The 27,952-nt window shown below is 47.6% G+C and overlaps 1 protein-coding gene across 2 annotated transcripts in view; it reads right to left on the bottom strand.

The window, feature by feature from the left end:
* Nucleotides 1–27,952, bottom strand: part of LOC115458903 (DNA repair and recombination protein RAD54B-like) — a 94,259-nt gene that overhangs the window by 46,596 nt on the left and 19,711 nt on the right. For both annotated transcript variants that reach the window (XM_030188749.1, XM_030188748.1), the window contains exon 2: nucleotides 21,108–21,257. In XM_030188749.1, coding sequence (XP_030044609.1) covers nucleotides 21,108–21,242 — 135 coding nt within the window. In that variant the 5' untranslated portion in view covers nucleotides 21,243–21,257. The remainder of the gene's footprint in view (nucleotides 1–21,107; nucleotides 21,258–27,952) is intronic.

Below are 27,952 nucleotides of genomic sequence, written 5' to 3'. Positions count from 1 at the left end.
TCACCATGGAATTGTGAGGAAGTTGGGCCTTCACCAGTACTGGGACTCGGACTTCTTGAGGACCACTGGATTAGAGAGAGGGCAGACCAATTCCGCATCAGCACTTCCCTGAGTGTAAAGTGCAGGGGGGCCATTGCAACCTCTGCAGGTGAAGAAGGATAATCCAGGACCTCGAGCATCTCAGCCCTGGGCTCATCCACAACCTCCATAGGGAATGGAATGTCCTTAGACATTTCCCGTACAAAGGATGAGAAAGTAAGACTCTCAGGTAGAGACATCCTTACTTCAATTGTTGGAGTAGGATCAGAGGGAAGCCCACAGGACTCTTCCTCCGAAAAATACCTGGGATCTTCCTCTTCTTCCCATGAGCGCTCCTCTTCGGTATCAGACAGAAGCGCCCTAAGAGCAGCCCGAAACTGAGCCTGCCTCGACGTCGAGGATCGACGACCTCGTGGGGGATGTTGAGAAGTCGACCCCTGCCTGGACTCCAGTGAAGCTTCCTCCACCAACGTCGAGGGGGAGTCGACCCGGGTGGCAACTGGCTCCGGTACCGCAAGCGGTAACGAGGGCGGGGACCTCCTCACAGGCGATGCCAGATGCCGTCTCTGCAGTCGGTACGGGAGGTACAAGCACCCCCGACACCGAGGCAGACTGACGAAGCAACCCTTCCAGAAGCTCTGGAAGAAGGGCCCAGATGCACTCGTCAAGAGCTGCCATCAGAAAAGGCTGTGGGGCCGGTACAGGAGTCAGTGCCAGAATCTGAGGGGGCTCGAGAGCCGGTACCAGGCTGCTGGACGACTGACGCATCGGCACCTCCTAAATGGAAGGTGAGCAATCCTCCCGGCGCCGACACTTCTTGGGTGCCGACTCCCTCGGCTCCCCAAAGCTCTCGGTACCGTGCCTGGAAGGAGATCGATGACGATGCTTCTTCGCCTTCGCTCGACGCCCGTCATCGACACTCCTCGGTACCGATAAGGAGGACATGGAATCCACATGCCTCCTCGGGGCCAGGTCCAACAAAGGTCGGTCCTGGGGGTGGAGACCCACTCGATGCCTCACTACTCCCAGCTCGATGCAGTTTCTCGGCAGCCATTACCTGCATTCCCGGTGTCGCTGCTTCACTCGACATCAACGCCGATGTCGGTGCCTTCGGTGCCGATGTCGAAGGACCACACCACTCAGAAAAAAGTTTCTCACGCTGAGCCTCTCAAGCCACTTGGGTCCGTTTTAGAGAGTCGCACGGGAACGGGGTTTGCGGGATTCCCGCGGGGACGGAAGCAGTTCTGCGGGGATCCCGTGGGGACGGAAGCAGTTCTTGTGGGGTTCCCGTGGGGACGGAAGCAGTTCCTGTGGGGTTCCCATGGAAGTGTATGCTGCACTAGCGCCAGCCTCTCGCCTACCGAGTACCAAGTTCTTTGAGTGTTGTCTCCTCCTCCTCCTCCTCCCTCCTTGCTTTAACAGCACAGATGTGGAAAGCCTCCATTAAGGAGGTGGTAGAGATACAAATGGTGGGGAAATTCAAAAAGGCATGGGATGAACACAGAGGATCTCTATTTAGAAAATGGAAGTTATAAAAAACCTAAACTTAAATGGCTGCATGTGTGTGGATGTGTTGCATAACACTTACATGGTGACTCTGGTTGTGATGAACTAGGGCCAATTCTGGGAGATCTGTATGGTCTGTGTGTCATAAATGGCAATCTGGTTTTGGATGGGCTGGAAAGGGTTTAGACAGCAACTTTAGTGGCTGGAACATGAGAACAGTTCTGGACAGACTTTTACGGTCTGTGTCCCGCAAATGAGAAGATGAGTGGGCTTTGAGGGCAACTCCAGCAGTTGGAACATAAAGATAGGGCCAGGCGGACTTCTATGGTCTATGTCCCAGAAACACCACAGAAAGACCGTAATCAAGTATATAATATCACATTCATTGTTGATTTAATCATGAATTGATAATGATTGTGACTATTGGGCAGACTGGATGGACCGATCCGGTTTTTATCTGCTGTCATTTACTATCACTATTAATCCTCTCTGCTTCCAGGCTGATGCGCAGACCTCAGCTCTAACATAAGCATGAGCATCAGATGTCACCTGACCTACTGGCGCGTGCATGTGGTGATCTCTTAGCAATGAATCAGAGAAGTCTTATATGTGTGAAACCAGAGTGTTCCAGCTTCCGTTCCTTCCTTGCCTGCAGTGCTGCGGCTCAAACCCAGAGACTGAGAGAGCTGACAGGAATTTTTTTTAATGTACCATTAAATTCTTGTGGGTGAGGACAGGTTAAAGTCTTGCGGGGATGGGCGGGGACGAGTACGATTCCCTGTGGGGACGGGCGGGGACGGGTTAGATTCCCCACGGGGATGGGTTAGATTTCCTAAGGGGACGGGTGGGGACGGGTTAGATTTCTGTCCCCGTGCAACTCTCTAGTCCGTTTCTTCATCAACTTGCACAGCTTACAAGAAGCTGGAAAGTGGTCGGGCCCAAGACACTGAAGACACCACGCATGAGGGTCGGTGCTCGAGGGTCCGGTTGCAGCGAGTACAACGCTTGAAGCCACTGGGAGTCCTCGATGACATGGGCGGGAAAATATCGTCCACGAAATCAAAAGGCTCGATTGTGCCAACAAAAAAGGGCACAAAAAAGAAAGAGAAAAAGACCCGTCCGTGTGGCCTAAAGGCCGGCCGCGATGAAAACAAAAGGAAACTTAAAATGGGTGACCAAAACTAAGAAAATAGGGAAAAACACCAACTTTTTTTTTTTTTTTTTAAAGAACAGAAAAAAATACAGCGGAAAGCTGTAAAAGCGAAAAAACAGTCTCCTGAGCCGTATGAAGCCGATAGAAAAACACGTCTTCACTAAGAAGCAGATCAGAGAAAACTGGTTCGCATCGCGGGCAGGAAGCCGCCCATGCATGTGCAGTGGGTCGGCCCGCCCGGCGGAACGTTCTACAGCTTTTGAAGTTTCTTCCATCTCCTGGGCCGTCGCGGACGACGACCCATGTGTAAGAGTGTTTGAGCCTGCTTGTCCTCGGAGAAAAAAGGCATCATCTTATTTTCATTTCCATGTTTTGTTTTATTTCTATTTATTTAAGCAGGAAATTGAACTCTTGTTCTGTATATGCCAGTATTCAGCATTTACCACCGAGCCACTCAGATGTCTATGGAAAACAGAGCTAAAAATAAAATCACTTTTTTTCCATTTATATCATAATCAAGGTCTATCTTAGAACAGACTTCCTGAACTGATATGTCATACACCCTCTGGCTTTACTCAAATCCAGTTTTAAAAACCCACCTTTTAAAGGCTTCTTTCAAATCTACAACTTGTTTATCATGATCAGAGACGTATTTGTTTTAACCACTTTGTTAAAAAACACTTTTCTAAAGTCTCTTTTGGTCTGTATGTCTGTTTTAACTAACTCAGTGGTTCTCAAACAGTGTGTCACCAAGAGGTGGGGGAGGTATGTCACCAAAACTTCAGTACAGACAGCAAGCCTATGCTTCCCTTAACAACAATCTGTGGCTGCAAGCTAGAGCTGAGATCCAAAGAGTCAAGTACTTGAAATTCCCAAAAACTGATCCCTATTTCTGCTTCCCCACGATCCCCACCAGCCCCAACTGATAATATTGCAGGTCTGCTGTCTATAGGATCAGTCTGAACATTGTTCAGCTGTGAATTTTAATGTTCAGTGTGTTACATACACAAACATTGTCTGTTAGGTGTGTCACAACAGAAGAAAGGTTGAGAACCACTGGACTAGATTGAGTTCTACAACACAGGGACTGTCTCTATTTGTATCACACTGAATGTCGTGGAGGGGCATAATCGAACATGGTGCCCAAGTTTTCCTGGGGCCGTCCTCACAGGACGGCTCCGTGAAGGGGCAGGGAAACCCATATTATCGATACAAGATGGGCGGCCATCTTTCGTTTCGATAATACAGTCGGGGATGCCCAAATCTCAACATTTAGGTCAACCTTAGAGATGGTCGTCCCCGGTTTTCGACGATAATGGAAACCGAGGATGCCTATCTCAGAAAAGACCAAATCCAAGCCCTTTGGTCATGGCAGCCATGTTCCACAGGATGAATTCTGGTGTAAGCGCAAGTTAAGTCCAGTAATCCATGCGGGAGTGAGACCCTCGCCGTGTCCAGCAAGAGTCACAAAGTAAGCTCTAACTACCTCTACCAGCATCCATAGTGAAGTCATGCTGCACGTGATAAGCCCTGGCGGATTGATTAATTGCTCTCGCCTGCTTCAATCCTTCCCAGGAGCTCTTGTGCCTCTGCCACCATATCACAGATATGGGTAGGTCCATTTTAAGTGACCCGTAATTTGGCAGGGTACAACACAAATCATATTTTTAACTGAAAATGTTTGGCGCATATGGGAGTGAAAGCTTTACATTGAGACATGATGTACATCGAATAATCCTGGAAGCAGAGGATGTGCTTATTTTCATAGGTTAGCATCTTCCCAGTTTCAAGATAACCACTCAGTCTGGAAGAGACAGCCTGACGCTGGCCCAGTCTGTGTGCCCTTTCCACCCTTAGTAGCCCATTACACTCAGGAAGGTTTAGCTCTCTTACCAGCCAGAGTCCCAAAAAACCAATGAGCTCTTTATCCAAAACAGATTCTGGCAGCCCCACAAGTCCTTATATTACTGATCTGAGACCTGTTCTCCAGGTCTTCCACTTTCTTTTCCAATGCTGCCAGTTGTTTAAGAACCTGTGCCTGGGTGCCTTCTATCATGGTAACACGGTCCTCCACCGTGCTAGTTCGGGTCTGATAGGAAACAAAATCACGGCTCAGCTCCCTCATTTACGTCTGCAAATTCTCCAGCTTGTTGTCAATGGGGCTGAGCTGTTTGTCCAGCAAGAGTCCCAAAATGGTGGTCATCTCCTCCACCCAGGCCGATAATACCGTCTGCTCTGCCGGGCTGGAGGGCACCGCCATTTTGTCGTCAGCTGATGTACCTTGCTCCTGAGGGTTCTTTTGAGCTCTTGCTGCCATTTCCTGCTGCACTTTTAGATTGAAAGATCTAGGGATGTTCCAGATTGGGAATGAGTACAGTAAAGACTAAACACTTTTGCAAGGATCAGGTTTTGTGGCAGGGTGACTGGAGAAGTGTCTTTCAGTGTCTTCTCATGGGCATGCAATCCACGTGACCTCATGTATAAGTCTTTTAGATAAGTTGACTTAATTTACTGTTCTGAGACATAAGTATTGTTCAAAATCTGTCATAATTGTCTGCTGGATATCTAGCACACAATAAATTGACATCTGCTTGAAACATTGCTTTGGACTTAATATTTTTGAAAACCAGGCCCTTATTCCCAAAATATATTTAAGACTAGACTACTGTATGTCAACAACTACTACTTATCAGTGATACTAACAGGCTTATTTTCGAAAGAGAAGGGCGCCCATCTTCCGACACAAATCACAAGATGGGCGTCCTTCTCTCAGGGTCACCCAAATCGGCATAATCGAAAGCTGATTTTGGGCGCCCTCAACTGCTTTCCATCGCGGGAACGACCCAAGTTCACGGGGGCGTGTCAGCAGCGTAGCGAAGGCGGGACAGGGGCGTGCTTAAGAGATGGGCGTCCTCGGCCGATAATGGAAAAAAGAAGAGCGTCTCTGGCCGACTTTACTTTGTCCATTTTTGTTACGACCAAGCCTCAAAAAGGTGCCCTAACTGACCAGATGACCACTGGAGGGAATTGGGGATGACCTCCCCTTACACCCCCAGTGGTCACCAACCCCCTCCCACCCTAAAAAAAAATCTTTAAAATTTTTTTTTGCCAGCCTCAAATGTCATACCCAGCTGCATGACAGCAGTATGCAGGTCCCTGGAGCAGTTTTAGTGGGTGCAGTGCACTTCAGGCAGGCGGACCCAGGCCCATCCCCCCCTACCTGTTACACTTGTGGTGGTAAATGTGAGCCCTTCAAACCCCACCAGAATCCCACTGTACCCACATGTAGGTTTCCCCCTTCACCCCTTAGGGCTATGGTAGTGGTGTACAGTTGTGTGGGTTTTTTGAGGGGTTTGGGGGGCTCAGCACCCAAGGTAAGGGAGCTATGCACCTGGGAGCAATTTGTGAAGTCCACTGCAGTGCCCCCTAGGGTGCCCGGTTGGTGTCCTGGCATGTGAGGGGGACCAGTGCATTACAAATGCTGGTTCCTCCCACGACCAAAGGGCTTGGATTTGGTCTTTTCTGAGATAGGCATCCTCAGTTTCCATTATTGCCGAAAACCGGGGACGACCATCTCTAAGGTCGATCTAAATGTTGAGATTTGGGCATCCCCGACCGTATTATCGAAACGAAAGATGGCCGCCCATCTTGTATCGATAATACGGGTTTCCCCGCCCCTTCACGGAGCCGTCCTGCGAGGACGGCCCCAGGAAAACTTGGGCACCATGTTCGATTATGCCCCTCCACGACATTCAGTGTGATACAAATAGAGACAGTCCCTGTGTTGTAGAACTCAATCTAGTCCAGTGGTTCTCAAACTTTCTTCTGTTGTGACACACCTAACAGACAATGTTTATGTATGTAACACACTGAACATTAAAATTCACAGCTGAACAATGTTCAGACTGATCCTATAGACAGCAGACCTTAAATATTATCAGTTGGGGCTGGTGGGGATCGTGGGGAAGCAGAAATAGGGATCAGTTTTGGGATTTTCAAGTACTTGACTCTTTGGATCTCAGCTCTAGCTTGCAGCCACAGATTGTTGTTAAGGGAAGCAAAGGCTTGCTGTCTGTACTGAAGTTTTGGTGACATACCTCCCCCACCTCTTGGTGACACACTGTTTGAGAACCACTGAGTTAGTTAAAACAGACATACAGACCAAAAGAGACTTTAGAAAAGTGTTTTTTAACAAAGTGGTTAAAACAAATATGTCTCTGATCATGATAAACAAGTTGTAGATTTGAAAGAAGCCTTTAAAAGGTGGGTTTTTAAAATTGGATTTGAGAAAAAACTTGTGCTGCAATGCAATTCTACTCGCTTAATGACGGGTAATCGCTGTGCAGTGAAGTTTCAAGGGGGTATGGGAATATTTTGAACATGACTGAAAAATAGAGATATGAAAAAAATATCTAATAGACACTATGCATGTAAATTAGACTACAAAAATGGAGTGCAAAAAAATGAAAAGAAGGTTTGTTTAATTTTTTAATTCGCTTGATTACGGATGATCACCGTGCGTGTGTAGTGAAATTGCAAAGAGGTGTAGAAAAAATAAAAAATAAATATATAATTGGTTGTAACACTATACATGTAAAATGAACAGTAAAAAAATTTTTGGATCTGAAAGATTACAATATGTAATTTAAAAACATAATAAAAAAAATAAAAAATAAAAAAATAAAGCTGAATAAAAAATGACCAGCGAACAAATAAATGAAATAATGAAGAAGGTGCATCACTGTTTGTAAGATACTGTTAAAGGGATTGTATGAAACTCCGGCAAGGGGTAAATAAATGCAAATATAGTAATTAGTCTTATATCTGTTGGTTTTCATAAGTAAACAGAATAATCTATTTCGCTGTTGAGACCGTCAGGAGCGAGAGTTTTTAATTCAAAGATTAATCTTTGTTCTTCTCTCAAGAGCTGACTGTCAATGTTTCCTCTTCTCTTATTGGGTTGTAATTTTATTGTTTTTATTTTTGTTACATTTGTACCCCGCGCTTTCCCACTCATGGCAGGCTCAATGCGGCATACATGGGGCAATGGAGAGTTAAGAGTCACAAGGAGCTGCCTGAAGTGGGAATCGAACTCAGTTCCTCAGTTCCCCAGGACAAAAGTCCACCACCCTAACCACTAGGCCACTCCTCCACTCCAATACTCCACTCCTTAAATACCAAGAATTTCAAATCAGAGATCTCATGATTAGCTGCTAGCCAGTGTGTGAACAGTGTAGCACTCTCAATTTTTCTATTGATGCAACGGCGGTGTTCTATCATCCTTGTTTTTATTGCTCTAATAGTCTTGCCGATGTATAGCATAAGGCACGGGCATTGTGTGATATAGATTACCCATGCAGTGTTGCAATCTGAAGTGTGACGTAAATGAAAGGTCTGAAGAGTCTTAGGGTGCAGAAAAACCGAAGTGTCCATAGAGTGTCTGCATACACTACATTTGCCACAGGGACGGTGACCATGATGGATTTGAGGCTCTTTTCTTTCTGGCAAATAGGATGGTATCAAATGTTCCTTGAGGTTCTTGTTTCTTGAATAGGCTACAACCAAATCTTTTTCTTTGAAACAATCCAGATTGTCTAGGATGTGCCAATTACGCCTTATTGATTTCTGTATGTCTTTTGCTAGATGAGAATATCTAAGGGTGCATACAATATCTGGCTTTTCTCTGTGTGTGGTAGATTCTAATAAGGTGGATCTATCCTTTGAGAGTGCTTTTGTATATCCATCCTGTATACATTTCTCAGGATAACCTCTATTTCGGAATCTCTTGCTTAATTGTTCCAACTGTGTGTTGAAATCTTCGAAACTGGAGCAAATCCTACGTAATCTTAAAAACTGGCTGAGGGGTAAGTTACGCTTTAATGATGGATTATGATGACTGGTATAGTGTAAAAAAACATTCCTATCGGTTGGTTTCCTGTAAATTGTGGTCTGAAAGAAATATGGACCTTTAGAGATGTTTAAATCCAAAAAATGAACTTGTTCTTCACTGAACTCCATTTCAAATTTGAGATTAGGGTCTCGCGAGTTGAGCCAAGTGTAGAAAAGATGTAAAGATTCTATATCGCCTTGCCACAAAATGAAAATGTCATCGATATATCTTTTATATATCTTAATGTTTTCTGAAAAGACACGAAGTAAGATGTTGTTGTTCAAAATTGCCCATGTACAAGTTAGCCAAATCAGGGCCCATGGTAGACCCCATGGCAGTCCCTTTTACTTGTTGATAAATAGTGTACTGAAAAAGGAAGTAATTTTTGGTAAGTGCTAATGTTGCGCACGTCAAAATGAGATGGTTTGGAATCCTTTTGTGAGTTGTCCTTTTGAGAAGAGTTGCTTCAATGATCTTTAACGCTTCTATCTGAGGTATATTGGTGTACAATGATTCTATGTCCAGTGTAACCATGATTGTATCTGTTAAGGTTCCACCATAGTCTTGTAATATGTTGATCATGTCTGTAGTGTCACGCACATAGGAGGGGATTTGAGGAACAAACGGTCAAATGAAGAAATCTACAAGTATTGATAGTGGCTCTAACATGATAGGTCTACCCGGTGGATTCTGTAGAGATTTATGAATTTTAGGAAGCATATAAATGGTCGGAATGACCGGATGTTCAACTTGTAGAAATTCTCTTTCTTTCTTGGTGTTGCGTTCTCGAGGGCCTTGGCATTCTGTCAGGCCCTCGAGGCAGGACTGGAGTTCGTGAGCCCTTGGGCCACTGCCGAGGAGCGGCAGCGGCAGGCAAGACCACACCGGGACTGGAAACACAGAAGAGCAGTACTGGAACTCTGGACTGGAGTAGTACAAGGCAAGCAACTAGAACAGATGAGACAGGAACAGCTTCACCTGCACCTAGCCACCGTTCCTCCGGAGTTGAGCTCCAAAGTGCAGGCGGCTGGCAGGACTTGCAGGATAAGGCAGGAACTGAAGATCCAGAGGACCCACCCTAGGTCTGGGATACACGAGGGCGACAGGGCACAGAACTAGACTCAGACAGTGTGCTGCTGCACAGCCACTAGCAAGACCCAGAAGACAGACCAAGGAACACAAGGCGTACAGAAGCTAGCAGGAGCAAGGACTAGGGCAGCAACACACTAGGCACAACGGGGATCCGAGAATACCCACAGGGTAAACCCTCTAGCTAGGTGGAGACAGGATACAGGAATAATCACCCAGGAAAACACACTAGCCAGACAGATACAGGATTCAGGATATACAAGCAGGGTAGGCACACAGGCTAGGCAAGGCAGGGTTCAGGGTAAAGAGAGCAAACCAGGAAGAACAGGCCAGGGGTCTTGGGCTGGCAGCAGAGCAAACAGAGTAACCAGGAATAACAGGCCAAGGGTCTTTGGGGCAGACAGGAGAACAGACAGAGTAAACCAGGACAAAGGCTTCACCCCAACCCAGGGTAAGCCAGGGACAGAGGCTTCACCCCAACACAGGATAAGCCAGGAACAGAGGCTTCACCCCAACACAGGGTAAGCCTAGAGCAGAGGCTTCACCCCAAACACAGGGTAAGCCTGGAGCAGAGGCTTCACCCCAAACACAGGGTAAGCCAGGAACAGAGGCTTCACCCCAAACTCAGGGTAAGCCACGAAGGACCCGCAGTCCACAGACAGACAGAGGAAGGTGCATATTGTAATTTGGAATGTGGGTGGCATTAACTCTCCTATCAAACGTTCAAAAATTTTACTATATCTTCAGTGTCATAAAATTGACAGTGCTTGCTGAAAACCTGAAAAGTCTCAATCATTTAATATCTTGGTTTTGTTGGGCGGGCAAGAAGTCTAAATTGCAGTTCCAATTCTTAGTTGGAGGCTGGGGTCAAGGCAGTTTAGGATTGCCTAATATGAAATTGTACAACCAGACTTCTTGTTACACCATATTGGTGACTGATGTTTCACTGTCAATATCATAGCCCTTCGGAGACAGAACAACCATACTTATGCTCCATATAATTTTTCCTCTTTACTTCACTGTTGGCAATCTGGCTTTCCATGATATTTTTGTCACATTCTCTTGCTTTGTCCGCTGTGGAGTATGCTCATCACAAACCTAGGGAGAGACCCTTCTGTCACGGATCAACTTCCCATTTGGGGTAATCTAGATTTTGAACCTGGGATGGCCAACATGTTTGCCCTTTGGGAATGACAAGGCATAACCTCATTGGAACACCTCAGGCGGGAAGGACAGCTAATATCTTGGGGAAACAGATTTGAATATTGTCAGGTAAAACATTATGTTGCTTCTCTGGATATTGGGAATCTGGTTCAATGTAGGGGACAACAACAAGCACAGAACAAAGGACCCTCGCATATGTCAAAAGAAGCAGGCAAACACAGTGAAGATGATAAAGATGATGTAAAAAAAACGTCCAACAGACTCAGTGAGTTCACATCAGAAGTTTTATTCACAAAAAATGCAGTGAATCGACATGAATCATATTTCGGCCACAGAGGCCTGCCTCAGGAGTCCCTAAACATAGTCCCTAGTAATCCTGGCTCTTTTGAGAGCGGACTTCACCACCAAGGAATCATGAGGCAACTGAGGCCTATAAAGCTCCCAGCCATGGAGAAGCGTGATAGGGCCCCCTCACAGCCTGTGTCCTGCCCTGCTCGATCTCTGCACTTTTACAGTCTGGAAGTTTTCTTTTTACCCTCCGCATTCTGGGGTTTGGAATTCCACAAGGTTCTTTGCAATCCACCGGACCACAGGGAGAGCTATATTGTAATCCACAGTAGGGCTATCTCGCTCAACCTCTTCGCTTTTACAGTCTGGAGGTTTTCCCTCTTAGCTGTCCCCTGCTTGGGACTAAGACTCCTAGGTGGGTATGGCTCCTCAATGCATCTCGGATTCCACCACCACTTCCCCCACTCAGCTCCAAACTTCCTCTGAACCAATCCCTCTCTCTCCCTTCCCCTCTCCTACGGAAGGGGAAGGAGAGTCTCTGTGCGCTCCCTTCTCCCTCTCTTTCCTCTCAGGTTCCCTCAACTTTCCTTATTAGGGAGAGAGTCAGTGTTGCAGCACAAACCCCAATTTAAACAGTTCACTTTTATCCCAGCACAAAACCCAATTTAAACAGTTCACTTTTATCACAGCACAAACCCCCAATTTAAACAGTTCACTTTTCCGCTTCAACATTTTTCCCCCTGTCCACCTATGTAAGGGTCCCACCCTTTCACTGCCAGCACCAACTCCTGACAACCTCCCACTTGACCCAGGTGGAAACATTCGTTCCTTAATCCCACCTCTGATGCAGCCACCTTTTGCCTCCCTGCATCAAGCCAGAGAACCAGGCTGCCATCTGCCCTCTTAACTCTCTACCTTTAGCTTTGGCAAGAGCTGAGATATCCATGGGTTCCTCTTCCAGGTTCTCCTCTCTCTCTTTCTCCCCACCGTCCCGATTGCCAATCCATGGGTTCTTCTACCCTGCCCCCTCCCAGCTGCTCTTCATTCCGCTGATTGAACTTACTCAGAGTCTCCTCCTTCCCCTTAGCCCTCTGGGACTGGTAGTGTGAATAATTCTTACTTGCTCTTCTCTGTGTCTCCCTCAGGGGCTGCTGGGAATTGTAGTCCCCGGCTCTACTTGATGTCTCCCTCAGGGGATGCTGGGAATTGTAGTCTTTGGCTCTCACTATTTCCTCTGAGGAAGGTGACCACCTGCTTTCCCTAACATGCTGGATCCTTGGGGACCGGAATCTATAGCGACCACCCCTATAGGCGGACTCAGGCCACCCTGAAGGAGCCCTTCTCTCCCCTTCCCTGGCAATTTCCCACTCCGTGTCCTCGTACTCTTCACAGGCCTTACAAACCCAGGTTCACTGTGGGTCCGATACTGGGTGTATATCTTTTGGGCACAACAGGGACAGACAGAAGGAACGCCCACTTCTTGATGAGGACTTCCTTGAGTACCTCGTGGAAAGGTGCAGTCACAGCCTCCTTAGGAGGAGATGTACAGTCCAGGACCTCGAGCACCCTTTAGAAGTGGGCTCATCTTCCACATCTAAAGGAAAAATGAAAGGCTCTCTGGCAGAGAACATCTCCTTTCAGGTGGTGGGGAGGGTTCAGAGAGGATCCCATAAGACTCATCTGAGGAAAAGTATATGGGATCTTCCTCAGACTCCCAGGAGTGCTCCTCCTTGGTGTCGGACAGTATCTCCCTATGGGACGTCCGAGACCGAACCTGCTTCGATGCCAAGGAGCCATGTCCTTGGGAGCTTTGTGGAGAAGCAGGCTTCCGTCTCGACTCCGGTGAAGCTTCCTCCACCAACGTTGAAGGGGGTGCCAACTTGGGTGGCAGTTGACACCGGTGTCACAAGCAGCACTGGTGTTGGAGGCCGAACTGCAGGCTGAGGGCCAGGCAGGGCAGAAGCGGGAGGTTTGGCAAGTTCAAGCACCCACCGATACCAATGCACATCGCTGCATAAGGCCATCCAGCAGCTCAGGAAGCAAGGCCTGGATGCACTCATCAAGGGCCAACACCGGCAAAAGCTTCTCGGGTGATGAATCCTTTGACACCCAGAAGCTCACTGCATCATGTGTTGAGGGTGACCGATGATGAATGGCCTTCGCCCAAAGCAAGTCACCCAGGCTCCTCAGTGTCGAGGACGTTGAATCCTCACGTCGTCTTGGGATCGTATCTGACATTCAACGATCCCAGGGGGCCTGCACAACAGGAGCTCTTGAGACAGGTGGAGACCCACTTGACACTTCACTGCTCCCAGTGTCTAAGGGTCTCGAAGCAGCCATGCTTACCAATGCCAGTGCGATGCTTGACATGGACACCTCCGACCTCGATGCTGAGGAACTGGACTTGGCTTAAAAAATATTCTCTCGTTGAGCCTCTTGGGAAACCTGGGTCCTCTTCTTCATGTCAAGACAGAGAATACAGTTAGCAGGGCTATGGTCGGACCCAAGACACTGCAGACACTAAGAATGGGTGCCCTTTCCCCGAGATCGTCCGATTGCACCGGGTACAGCACTTGAAGCCACTGGGAGTCTTTGCTGGCCAAATTAAATGACTCGATGGTGCCTAAAAAGGGACAGGCACAGGAAAATGAAGGGAAGAACCTGAGTGGTGTCAAGGCCTAAAAACGGCCCTATGACATCAAAAAAGGAAGGAAACAAACCCAGGCAAAATACTACTAAGAAAATAAAGGACGGGTTTAAAGGGAGAAAACAAGAAAACCACAATGAAAAATGAGGAAAAAAATAGACGAAAGGCATCAAAAGCTCATATGAACCGGGCAAGCGAGGAGAGGCTGAAAAAGCGCACCTTCTCTTCACGCAAAAAAAGGAGAACTAAGGAGACTGCATTCACGCGACGGGCGGGAAGGCACTCATGAATGTGCAGTGGAGCGCGAACCGCTCTACTTTTTACTTTGGCAAAATGCCGGCCCGGGCAACGCAGATCGGCGTCGTCCACTTGTGAGAATATTGGAGCCTGCTTGTCCTTGGAGAACCATACATATAAGTAAAAAACAAACACTCCTATCTTTATTTTTTAGGCTTCTAGCATATATATATATATATATATATATATATATATATATATATATATATATATATATATACACATACACAGTGAACTCCATTTAAGTGCACGTCAGATAAGCACATGCTCTGTTTAACTGCATGCCGTACATCGGTCCCGTTTTTGGCACCATCAGTTTCTATGGGGACAAACTTCGGTTTAGCACAACACTGATAAGTGCAAGATTCGCTTATATGCATGGTTTAAGACCGCTCCTCTGCAGGAAAGACTCCGCATAAGCGCGTGCATGGAATACGGAAGCCGATTGGCGCGTGACAACCGAGATTTCAAATTTACCGCCTCTTTAACTGCCCCAGGCAGATTAGGGGAAAGAATGTTGTTGGAGCATGCACCGGGGCCGTCGTCATCATCGCGGCAGCGGAACTGTAAGACTTTAACACTGGCTGAACGAATAGAAGTTCTTAAAAAATTAGAAAACAAAGAAAGTCAAGCATCTATTGCTAAAGAATATGGTGTCAATCCCAGTCAAATTTCACATGTCTTGAAGCAATAAAGACCAGCTTCTGGAAGACTGGCAAAACAATACAAATCCACACAGGAAACGAAAACGTGCAGAAAAAGCTGAGGAGGTAGAAGATGCTCTTCTTCGGTGGGTTTCTCGAGTCAGGAGCAGACAGTTTCCTGTCAGTAGTCCACTGCTTATGGAGAAAGCTAACCAGCTAGCTGCAGTGGCGTACCTAGGGTAGTTGATACCCGGGGCCGGTCATTTTTTAACACCCCCCCCCCCCCCAAATCCAGTACTAGGCATGCCGAGAATACAAAACATTCAGGACCTATAGAGCAATTCTACCATACCATAAGCAGTCATTTCTACGAGTCACACAAGGAAAAGGAAAGCATCTTAAACACTACAGTGAGCACTAGAACATCAATTCACCTATTGTAAAACGAAACCACAGAATAGTACAGATCGTAGATCCTGCACAGTCAATGCCAACTGAAAGCCATGTCTTTTTCACAAACACAGATACACCCTAATCCACTATAGAATAAGTAATCATAAACTTTCTATTTAGACAAAAATTAAACTGAACCCCCAATGCCAGACTCTGCATACAATGCAACACCACAGAAACAGAAACTGTCCCCTAGTACTGTGCAAAATATAAAGACAGCAGATGTAAATTTGAAAAAAAAACCTAACAAGTACCAATCACCACTTTACAAATTAACAAATAGAAATAAAACAAATATAGAAAGTAAAATAATACCATTTTATTGGACTAATACATTTAGCTTTCAGAGGCCAAAACCTCCGTCCTCGGGTCAGTACAGTATAGTGCTGTTACAGTATCCTATCCTGACCTGAGGAAGGGGGTTTTGTTCTCCGAAAGTTAGTCAAAATGTATTAAAATTAGTCCAATAAAAAGATTACCTTATTTACATGTTCTATTATAAACATTTAACACATCTACAATACTTTATCCTAAAGCCAAAAAAATAAAAAAATATATTTTATTTACAGTTTGTTGTCTCTGGTTTCTGCTTTCCTCATCTTCTTTTCACCGTCTTCCTTCCATCCAGCATCTGTCTTCACTCTCTCTCTCTCTCTCTGCCATCCAGTGTCTGCCCTCTCTGCCGTCCCTTCCATCCACTGCCTGCCCTTTCTCTCTGCCCCTTCAATCCACCATTTGCCCTCCCTCTCCCATCCATCCAGGGTCTGCCCTCCCTCTCGCTCCCCCTTCCATCTAGGAACTGTCCCCCCTCTCTCTCTCTGCCCCTTTTTTCAGCCCCCAGTTCCAGCCCCCTTCTCCTGTCTGAGACCCCCACCACAGTCCCCTTCTCCTGTCTGAGACCCCCACCACAGTCCCCTTCTCCCCTCCCCTGTCTGAGACCCCACCCCAGTCCCCTTCTCTCCTCTGAACACCCCCATCCCAGTCCCCTTCTCCCCTCCCCTTCCCTTCTCCCCTCTGAGATCCCCACCCCAGTCCCCTTCTCCCCTCCCCCTCCCGTCTGAGATCCCCACCCCAGTCCCCTTCTCCCCTCCCCTTTTCCCCTCTGAGACCCCCACCCCAGTCCCCTTCTCCCCTCTGAGATCCCCACCCCAGTCCCCTTCTCCCCTCCCCTTTTCCCCTCTGAGACCCCCACCCCAGTCCCCTTCTCCCCTCTGAACACCCCCACCCCAGTCCCCTTCTCCCCTCTGAGATTCCCCATCCCAGTCCCCTTCTCCCCTCCCCCCTCTGAGATCCCCACCCCAGTCCCCTTCTCCCCTCCCCCTCCCGTCTGAGATCCCCACCCCAGTCCCCTTCTCCCCTCTGAACACCCCCACCCCAGTCCCCTTCTCCCCTCTGAGATTCCCCACCCCAGTCCCCTTCTCCCCTCCCCTGTCTGAGACCCCCACCCCAGTCCCCTTCTCCCCTCTGAATACCCCCACCCGAGTCCCTTTCGCCCCTCTCCTTCCCCACCTCAGCCCCGTTAAAACCGGCGAAGCAGCGTCGCAGGCAGCGCCTCGTGCCCTGCTTGTAAAAAAAAAAAATAAAATCTCCTTCCTTCTCCTCGTCTTGACGTCGACTCGGGCCTTCCAATCAAATTGATTGGAAGGCCCGAGTCGACGTCAAGACGAGGAGGGGAAGGAGATTTGATTTTTTTTTTACAAGCAGGGCACGAGGCGCTGCCTGCGATGCTGCTTCGCCGGTTTTTTAAATGTGCGGCGCCGCGGGAACGGCCACGGGAGGCGGCGGGAGCGGAGCACCCCCCACCCACTGGCACCCGGGGCGGACCGCCCCCACCGCCCCCCCCTTGGTACGCCACTGGCTAGCTGAAAGTCTTGGACTAACTGAATTCAAAGCTACTGTTGTATGGTTGGAAAGATGGAAGGAGAGGAACAGCATAAAATTCAAGAAACAGCATGGTGAGAAACAAGACGCTGATGACTTTGGTGCTGAAAATTGGGTTGATTCAGTTCTTCCTACCATCTTGAACGAGTTTGCACCTCATGACATTTTCAATGCTGACGAAAATGGTCTCTACTGGCGAGCGATTCCTGATGGAACACTTGCATTCAAACATGCCAAAACTACTGGAGGTAAAACATCAAAGAACCGACTGACGATCCTCCTTTGCTGCAATATGGATGGGAGTGAGAAGTTGGAACCCCTCGTCATTGGAAAGAGCAAGCAGCCCCATTGCTTCAAGAAAGTTAAGCGACTTCCTGTGTCATACGAGGCTAATGCAAATTCATGGATGACTGGGGAAATTTGGAAGCAGTGGCTAAAGAAGTTAGACACTAGAATGTGGGCACAAAAGCGTCAGATTTTGCTGCTTTGTGATAATTGTGCTGCACACAGGGATGCTGTCAGGCTGTGTAATGTCAAGGTGGTCTTCCTGCCACCAAACACTACCTCTCTGATCCAACCTATGGATCAGGGCATAATAGCCAATTTCAAACAACATTATCGGGCTCTTGTGCTACTTCGTCTGATGAGCGTTATGGATGACCAGGCTGGGAAGGATAAAGGTGCTGTTGAACTGGCTCGTAATCTATCACTGTTGGATTCCCTACATATACAGAAAGAAGCCTGGAATCATGTTACAAAGGCAACCATTGTGAACTGCTACAAGCGGGCAAGCTTTGTTAAGGATGTGGAGAGGGACGAAACAGGTGCAGCTGTTGCAAACGCGTCAGATGAAGAGGTTACTGACATCCCAGCCAGTTTTACTGAAGAGGAGTTCCATCGCTAGCGTAGCTGTTGATTACGATCTACAAACAGCTGAAGACAGCAGTGATTTGGAGATATGCTCCTACACGCAGGCAACAACGGCTGATGATGGAACAGATGAAGAAATGAGCAGCGAGGCACATGCTGATGAAATTCAACAACCTCCTCCTGCCACTTTTGCAAGAGCGCTGGAGAGTCTCAACACCGTGCAGGCCTATCTGGAGGCCACTGGATGTCAGTGCTATGACAGTTTGTACCGTGTGTGTGTGTGTGTGTGCGCGTGTGTGTGTGTACACAGGAATAAGTGATAGAGATAACTTACAACCTGTTGTTGTTCTACCCTTAAAACACTCCTGGCTTTCGTTCACCTTTGCTGAAACCGCTCTACTTTGGATTCCCTAAATGTCTTCTAATAGTATCCATCACGGATACCTCACTCTGAAACATGCACTCCTGAGCGACTGTCAGCTCCTCTCCCACCTCCGGTTCTACATTAAAATGCTCTATCTCCTTTTTAAGTGTTAGTGCCAGCAGCCTTCAGAGTTCTCCCTGTGCATGGAACAGCCGTGCTAGCGGCTTCCATGCGATGCCCATTCATTTTGAATGGCATTACTGCACAGCTTAAACAGGGGGGTAAATTTGGCTTCCAGAACCTCCCTCCCACATTTTCCTATGTCTTTAATACCCACATGTACCAAGGTAGCCGGTTCCTCCCCAGCACAGTCTAAAATCTTGGAGAGGAGCAGACAGAGGCCCCCTCTGACAAGGAGACTGCAAGAAGAGAGGGGCTACCAGAGGGGAGAACGCCAGCCAGACGCCAGCACCCCGAAAATCCAGCACCTAAGCTGAGAAGGTAGTTCACACATCCCAAAATGCCCAAAAGCGGCTCCATGTCGGCCCAGATGGGCCAGCCAGCCAGGCCACCCAAGGATGGCCGGGAGACAGCAGCCACTCACCCCGAGTGCCCTGCTGGTTCCCCATCCCCTGGAAGGGAGAATGCCAGGCTCGAAACCGAGCCCTCTGGCCAAAATTCTAAGGACCAGGCCTATCCTTAGTGCTGACATGAAACTGGGCACTTGCCGAGCCCACATGGCGCTCCAAGAATGTCCCTTGGCAAACGCTGGAGCCCAACTCACCGAGCTCCTGAACCAAATCGCTGAGGGTGTACCCAAAGAGAAAGGTTTCCCAAAGTGGAAACCTAACCACGCAGGCCTTGGAGGTGGCAACCACCACCTACGGCCACAGGCAGAACTGACAGCTTGTGGTGAATGCCAAAGACATACCCTAGGCCAAAGCCCGAAGAATGTCATACACAGCGTCCACCAGACAGGCAAAACGTGGCTCCAACCAGGCAGCCCCGGGACTGCCCCGGGAAACAGACTGCTGCTGCCACTGCAAACAGGTCCATGCCGCAGTCCTCGACCCAAGACAGCATGCAGCAGCAAAGACAAAAGGCTATCAATAGAAGCCTGCAGCTCCTAATGCAAACACCTCCAAGACGGGCTACAAGGTCTGATTCAGCTTCCCATCTAGTAGATTCCGCGAGGCAAAGCCACCTGCAACCAGGAAGGGAAAATTCAAGGTGACTGCAGACACTGAGTCCAGTGTAGAGAACGGAGCTTTTCCTTCTCCCTGCACTAGAGAAAAGTGGGCCATGGTTCTCCCAACTTGCAGGCCTGAGTCAAGTGCACTGTACATTGTGGTAAACAGGCCCCGAATGATGGGGAACACCTTAAACAAGCCCCTGAGGCCCTACGCAAGGCTAGCCGCCCGACTCTCCTCCAGAGAACCCCAAGGGTTTTGCTATGGGAAGTGCTGCTAGCGCCACCGAAAACAGGGAGCCGAAATCCCCCGCTGAAACAGACCGAGCACCTGAGGGTCATCCCCCTCCCCCAGAGGGAGCTCACCCTCCACCAAGGGCTCTGACAGAGGAGACCCCATAGAGCAGACCAATGGCAGCAAAACAAAACGAAGACTCCACGTGTTATCCGCTGCGAACTCCTGGGAGCCGGTGGGGAAAACCCTGTCCCCTGTCCCCCAGGAGATGCTAGGGCCGCTGGAGAAGGAACTACTTGCACCAACCCAAAGTCTGGCAGAGGAAGAGAACAAGCCCAGAAGGACAGGATCTGACTCAGGGGGCCCTCGCGCCGGCAGAAAACAAAATGGCTGCCATTCCCGCCTCCCTCTGAGGCGAAAAGCCGAGACGCTGCACTGGGGACCAGAGCTGCAAGAAACGCATTGCTGCAACTGAGGGTACTCTGTGTGCGTGAGCCCCAACTCAACCCCTCCACTCGGGAACCGGACTGCACACCGTGCAGCAGCCCAAGAAGGAACCCCACCCACTGCAAGACAGGCAGCTCCTCGCACTCCCAGCGGGGGCTGCCATGGACGAAGATTGTTGCAGCGCGGGAAAGCATGTGGCACACCACACTACACACTCGCTTGTCTTTTGTGCGCTTTTTTTTTTTTTTAAACCAGAGCGCAGCACAACTCAACCATAAAGCTCTTTTTCTTTTTTTTTTTTTTTGTGAGCACAGACACAAATCGCTCCCAAGGACGTCCTGAGGCCCAAAGCACAGCAGAGAACACACTACCCCGGGTCTATGCTCCCAGGGGACATGGCCAACCCCCTGTCACGGCAGGGCACAGCACCAACGGCCTGCCAAACTCACTGCGCTGCCTGCACTGTTCCTTATCTTCTGAAGCAGACTGGTTGCTGAGCAGGCTCCCATAAGAACACAGAATATTCCAGGGGGAAAGCACGACAGGGACCCAGCACCACCAGGTATATCTGCTCACTATGCTCAACCGGGAACCAGTTGGCCAACTGGACCAGGAGCAAGGCCTCAGAACCAGAGACAGAGGAAGTCTGTCCATCCACCTGCTGAAGATAGAAGATACTGAGAAGCTGAACTGCTAGCAGGGGAGCTATGTCGTGGTGCTCAGTTCTGTATTCTCTATCTCCACCTGCTGGTCGATGGACATAACTACCCACTTGTCCTGGAATAGTGGGAATGAACGTAATGGAAGGGAATATTAGCGGTATACAAGAATTGATTTGATTACTGCAGGTTAGTAAAAGGGTCCTCAAATGTTGAGTCACAAGACCATACAAGGAGCCAATAGGAAAAGCTATGCCAGATATAAGATAAAGATGTGCCCCCAGCCATTTACCTCTTGTGTACTACAAGGATTCAGTTGTACAATTTCTTTATCTGCACAATCTGCATTAATTTCTGCTGGAGGTAAAAACTTTGGCTTTTTTGTCACATTCCCCAACAGCTGACTTGGAGCAGCAGATCTTCTCATACTTCCTCTAGTGCTCTAAAAACAAAACAAAAAAAAAAAGAGAGAAAAGATTTTGTTATATGTTTTTCAATGTGGGTTTAGGTAAACTCAAGCCATAAAATAAAATAAAATTACATTCCCATTTGAACCCTTCACAAATTGTCTACAAATTACAGCATGTGCCTCGGTAAATTTCTAATGTTGACCGTAAATTTGCTTAAGGAGGGATACCACTTGCCTTTTGCTATGTGTTACGTAATAGAAAAGAGGAGATATTTTTCAGTTGGTTATCCTCGTTTGGAATGGCCAAGCTAAGACCTGATCAGTTCATTGAGGTTATAAGTAGAAGTAGTTTTTGAGGGCAGCTTATCTTTGTTCCTTTCTGCCAGTCTAGCAAGAAATAGCTCAGGGTTTCTCAGCCATTGAGGTTCTGAGTATTGAATAAAACCTTTGACCGAGAAAAAAATAAGAAAGTAGTTTTGCATCTTTTCACCTGCACAAAAGTTGAGGGTGTATTGTTGAGGCTTATGACCAGTGGAGGTATACACTGGGGGGTGAGGGGGGGGGGGGGGAGGGAAAACTGACAAGTCTACAGTGAAGTGCTGAACTCTTATTTTTGCTGACAGGATTATCAACGGGGAGGATTATACTGGAGGAGAGGAGATCCAGCAAGTGTGTTCACAACAATCAGAAGGCATAGTATTAGGCAAAGTACCAAATCAGTAGCAAATCAGAATCCATAAAGACAGGGAGTTGCTGTTAATTACTTTATAAGGTTCAGGAGAGCAGCCTGCAGAAGAACTGGAAAATTAGCAAGAAGAATTATGAAAGAGGATTTTGTGGCGTCCTGACAGGATGCACTTTAATTTCTCCTCAGATTCTAAGTACATAAGTGTTGCCATACTGATACGGACAGAAAGTACATCAAGCCCAGTATCCTATTTCCAACAGTGGCCAATCCAGGTTACAACTACCGCTTTCCCACATGCATCACTTTCCACTTGCTCACATTAAACATCATCTGCCATTTCGATGCCCAGTCTCCCAGTCTTGTGAGGTCATCTTGCAATTTTTCACAATCCTCTTGCGATTTAACAATTTTGAATAGCTTTACCTCACTAGTTATTCCCATATCTAGATCATTTATAAAAGCAGCAATCCCAATACAGACCTATGCAGAACCTCACTATCTACACTTCTCCATTGAGAATACTGACCATTTAACCCTACTCTCTGTTTTTAATCCACAATAGAACACTATCTCCTATACCATGACTTTCCAATTTCCTCTGGAGTCTTTCATGAAGTACTTTGTCAAATGCCTTTTGAAAATCCAGATACACAATATCGACTGGCTCACCTTTATCCACATGTTCGTTCACCCCTTCAAAGAAATGTAGTAGATTGGTGAGGCAAGATTTCTCTTCACTAAATCCATGTTGGCTTTGTCTCGTTAATCCATGCTTTTGAATATGCTCTGTAATTTTGCTCTTTATAATAGTCTCTACCATTTTGCCCAGCACCAACGTCAGACTCACCGGTCTGTAATTTTTTGGATCATCTCTAGAAACCTTTGTAAAAATTGGCGTTACATTGGCCATTCTTCAGTCTTCCAGTACCATGGCTTGATTTTAAAATATAAATTATATATTACTAACAATAGTTCTGCAAGTTCATTTTTCAATTCTAGCAATACTCTGGGATGTATACCATCTGGTCCTGGCGATTTGCTACTCTTCAATTTGTCAAATTGCCCCATTACATCTTCCAGGGTTACAGAGATTTCATTCAGTTTTTCTGACTTGTCAGCACGGAATACCACTTCAGGCACCGGTATCTCTCCCACATTTTCCTTGGTGAAGACCAAAGCACATAATTCATTTAGGGGGGCATAATCGAAGGGGACGCCCAAGTTTTGCTGTGGACGTCCTCGCAAAACGTCCCAGTGAAGGGGCGGGGAGACCCGTATTATCAAAACAAGATGGACGCCCATCTTTCGTGTCGATAATACGGTCGGGGACGCCCAAATCTTGAAATTTAGCTTGTCCTTAGAGATGGTCGTCCCTAGACTTGGTCGTTTCTGATTTTCGGCGATAATGGAAGCCAAGGACGCCCATCTCAGAAATGACCAAATGCAAGCCCATTTGTAGTGCACTGGTCCCCCTGACATGCCAGGACACCAACCGGGCACCCTAGGGGGCACTGCAGTGGACTTCAGAAATTGCTCCCAGGTACATAGCTCCCTTACCTTGTGTGCTGAGCCCCCCAAATCCCCCCCCCAAAACCCACTATCCCCAACTGTATACCACTACCATAGCCCTTACGGGTGAAGGGGGCACCTAGATGTGGGTACAATGGGTTTGTGGTGGGTTTTGGAGGGCTCACATTTACCACCACAAACGTAACAGATAGGGGGGGGGGCCTGGGTCTGCCTTCCTGAAGTGCACTACACCCACTAAAACTGCTCCAGGGACCTGCATACTGCTGTCAGGGAGCTGGGTATGACATTTGAGGCTGGTAAAAAATATTTTTAAAGATTTTTGAGGGTGGGAGGGGGTTAGTGACCACTGGGGGAGAAAGGGGAGGTCATCCCTGATTCTTTCCGGTGGTCAACTGGTCATTTCGGGCACCTTTTTGTGCCTTGGTTGTAAGAAAAACAGGACCAGGTAAAGTCATCCAAATGTTCGTCAGGGACGCCCTTTTTTTTCCATTATGGGTTGAGATTGCCCATGTGTTAGGCACGCTCAAGTCCTGCCTTTGCTATGCCTCCAACATGCCTCCGGGAACTTTGGTCATCCCCGCGACGGAAAGCAGTTGGGAACGCCCAAAATCGGCTTTTGATTATACCGATTTGGGCGACCCTGTGAGAAGGACGCCCATCTTCCGATTTGTGTCGGAAAATGGGTGTCCTTCTCTTTCAAAAATAAGCATGTTAGTCTCTCCGCTATGGCTCTGTCTTCCCTGAGAGCCCCTTTAACCCCCTCGGTCATCTAGTGGTCCAATCGATTCTTTTGCCAGCTTCTTGTTTTAAAAATACCTAAAAAAGTTTTTACTATGCGTTTTTGCCTCCAACACAATCTTCTTTTCAAAGTCTCTCTTTGCCTTATCAGCACTTTGCATTTGATTTGACATGTAGTTTCCTATTATTTTCAGTTGGATCCTTCTTCCATGTTCTAAAGGATTTTCTTTTAGCCCCAATAGCTTCCTTCACCTCACTTTTTAACCATGCCGGCTGTTGTTTTGTCTTCCTTCCTCCTTTTTCAATAGACGGAATATATTTGGCTTGGGCTTCCAGGATAGTATTTTTGAACAGCATCCAACACTGATGTAAATTTTTGACCTACGCAGCTGCTCCTTTAAGGTTTTTTTATTCACCATTCTTCTCATTTTATCTTAGTCTCCTTTTTGAAAGTTAAATGCTAACGTATTGGATTTACTGTGTGTACTTACTCCAGAGCTTATATCAAATCTGATCATGTTATGTTCACTGTTACCATTACCTCCTGCACCAAATCATTCGCTTCACTAAGGACTAAATCTAGAATTGTTCCTCCTCTTGTTGGCTCCTGAACCAGCTGCTCCATAAAGCAATCCTTGATTCCATCAAGGAATTTCACCTCTCTAGTATGCACTGATGTTACATTTATCCAGTCAATATCAGGGTAATTGAAATCACTCATTATTATTGTGTTCCCCAGTTTGTTAGCCTCCATAATTTCTCATAACATTTCTACATCTGTCTCTTCATCCTGGCCAGGTGGATGATAGTACACTCCTATCACTATCCTTTTCCCCTTTACACATGGAATTTCAATCCATAGGGATTCCAAGATGTGTTTCATATCCTGTAGAATTTTTAGTCTATTTGATTCAAGGCCCTCCTTAACATACAATGCTACCCCTCCACCAATTTGATCAACCCTATCACTGCAATATAATGTATCCTGGTATGACAGTGTCCCACTGGTTATCCTCCTTCCACCAGGTCTTGGGACCTCTTCTTTTCTCCATCTATACTTCTTCCCTTAGTACTCTGACCTCATCCCATGGTTTTCAGTATCACTTTTATACTGATGACTCCTAGATCTACCTCGCCACACCAGGAATTTCAGCAGGAACCAGGCCCAAGTATCAGCCTGCCTGTCTGACAATGCTGCATGGATGTCTCACCGCTATCTGAAACTAAACATGACCAAGACTGAGCTTCTTATCTTTCCCCCATTCCCTATCTCTGTGGATAACATTCTCATCCTCCCTGTCTCATTAGCTCGTAACCTTGGGGTCATCTTTGTCGCCTCTCTTCCTTTCTCTGCACATATCCAACAGACTGCTAAAACCTGTCATTTCTTTATCTATATCACCACCAAAATTTGTCTCTTCCTTTCTGAGCACACTACCAAAACCCTTATCCACACTCATCACCTCTCGCTTAGACTACTGCAACTTGCTTCTCACAGGTCTCCCACTACGCCATCTCTCTCCCTTTCAATCTGTTCAAAATTCTGCTGCACGATTTATATTATGCCAGTGTCGCTATGCTCATATTAGCCCTCTCCTCAAGTCACTTCATTGGCCCCCTGTTTCCGCATACAGTTCAAACTCCTCTTATTGACTTACAAGTGAATTCACTCTGCAGCTCCTCAGTACCCCTCCACTCTTATCTCTCCCTACACACCTCCCCAGGAACTCCATTCATTGGGTAAATCTCTCTTGTCTATTGTCAGGTTCTCGAGGACCTTTGCATTCTGTCAGGTCCTCGAGGCAGAACCGGAATTCGTGAGCCCTTGGACCACTGCCAAGGAGCGGCAGCGGCAGGCGAGACCACCCTGGAACTGGATACACGGAAGGACAGGGCTGGACCTCTGGACTGGAGTCGGGACTGAGGCAGGCAACTGGAACTGGTAGAACAGGAACAGCTTCACCTGCACTTAGCCACCATTCCTCCGGCGTTGAGAACATGAGGAAGCTAGACTAACTACTAGACTCAGACTGAAAGCTGCTGCGCTGCCCCTAGCAAGGAACACAAGACAGACCAGGGAGACAAGACAAACAGAAGCGTAACAGGAGCAAGGACTAGGGCACACAGCAAGCTAGGCAGAACGGGGTACCGGGAATACTTACCGGGTAAACCCACTAGCTAGGTAGAGGCAGGATACAGGATAAGCATCCAGGAAATACACGCTAGCTAGACAGAGACAGGATTCAGGATGAACACTCAGGATATACAAGCAGGGTTCAGGATATACACTCAGGATATATAAGCAGGGTTCAGGATAGGCACTCAGGGTAAATGCCCTAGCTAGGAAGAGGCAGGGTTCAGCATATACCCTCAGGATATACAAGCAGGGTTCAGGACAGGCACTCAGGGTAAACGCCCTAGCTAGGCAGAGGCAGGGTTCAGGATAACCCCTCAAGGTAAACGCCTTAGCTAGGCAGAAGCAGGGTTCGACAGGAACCAGCAGAGGTCAGGGCTGGCAGCGAGGAAAGTCAGAAACAAGCAGGAGTCAAACTCGACAGGCAAACAGAAGGAGAACCAGGACCTAACGGAGTCTTAGGGCTGGCAGCAGGCAGAAGGGTATATCGGGGTTCAGGCAATAGTCAGAGGCAGGCAGCAAGCAGAGAATATCGGGGTTCAGGCAACAGTCAGAGACAGGCAGCAGACGATAGAATACACCAGCAACTAGCAGAGTCAGGCTGAAGCTACAGACTCCCATCACAAACCGAGGGAGAGTGGCTGAAGGCTTCAGACGCCAAACACTGAGCAAGAGAGTAGTAGGACAAGCAATCCACAGACACAGAGTAGCAGGGCAGAGCCCCCCACGGAAGGACTAGCAGTCCACAGACACAAACAAAAGGGCAGAGCCCACACAGAAGGACACAAGAGAAGCTGGGCCAGAACCCAGAGAAAGGCTAAGCAGTACTGCAGCAGAACACTAACTAACCTGACCTGGCCTGGCCTAAAGGCATAACACCACGCAAAGGCCCTGAATGCAAGCACAGCACTTCCTTATGAAGGCCCTCACTGATGATGTCACCTGCGCAGGACAGGAGCAGGAAACACACTCACACCGAGGGAAGGCTGGGAACACATAGGAAGTTAACCCACAGGAAAGACAAGCAGGAGCCATCTTGGAAGCTGCCACAGAGTAGGCGGCAGCCATCTTAGATGCTGGCTCCCCAGAGAGGCATAGCCCACACAGGTGAGGTCTAGTGAAGTAATCAGCACACCCAGCCAGAGAGAAAACTAACACAGAGACAGACAGAAGCCAGCACAGAGGCTGACCCCCAGAAACAAGGTAAGACTGAGGGTGGTCATGGCCACAAACGTGACATCTATACCCTTCTCCTTCATTGCCCATTCCGTTCCATTTATCTTGCTGCACCATACGCCTGGAATAGACTTCCAGAATCAGTACGTCAAGCTCCATCTCTGGCCTCTTGAAATCTGACTAAAAGTCCACCTTTTTGAGGCTGCTTTTTATTTCTAACCCCTATTCACTTGTTCAGTACCCATGTCTGTTTTATCATTCCCACCTTAAGTTCCTTATCCCTTATTTGCCTTGTTTGTCTGTCCCGATTAGATGTTAAGCTCTGTTAAGCAGGGACGGTCTCTTACATGTTCAAGTGCACAGCTCTGCGTATGTCTAGTAGCACTATGGAAATGATTAGTAGTAGTAGGAAGAAAATCCTAAAGGCATGGAGAGAATAAAGAAGAGAAACAAAGTAATCTA

The sequence above is a fragment of the Microcaecilia unicolor genome, unplaced genomic scaffold (assembly GCF_901765095.1).
Source record: "Microcaecilia unicolor unplaced genomic scaffold, aMicUni1.1, whole genome shotgun sequence".
NCBI lineage: Eukaryota > Metazoa > Chordata > Amphibia > Gymnophiona > Siphonopidae > Microcaecilia > Microcaecilia unicolor.
Note: the sequence above shows the minus strand (reverse complement) of the source record. Positions and strands in the feature narration are given on the sequence as shown.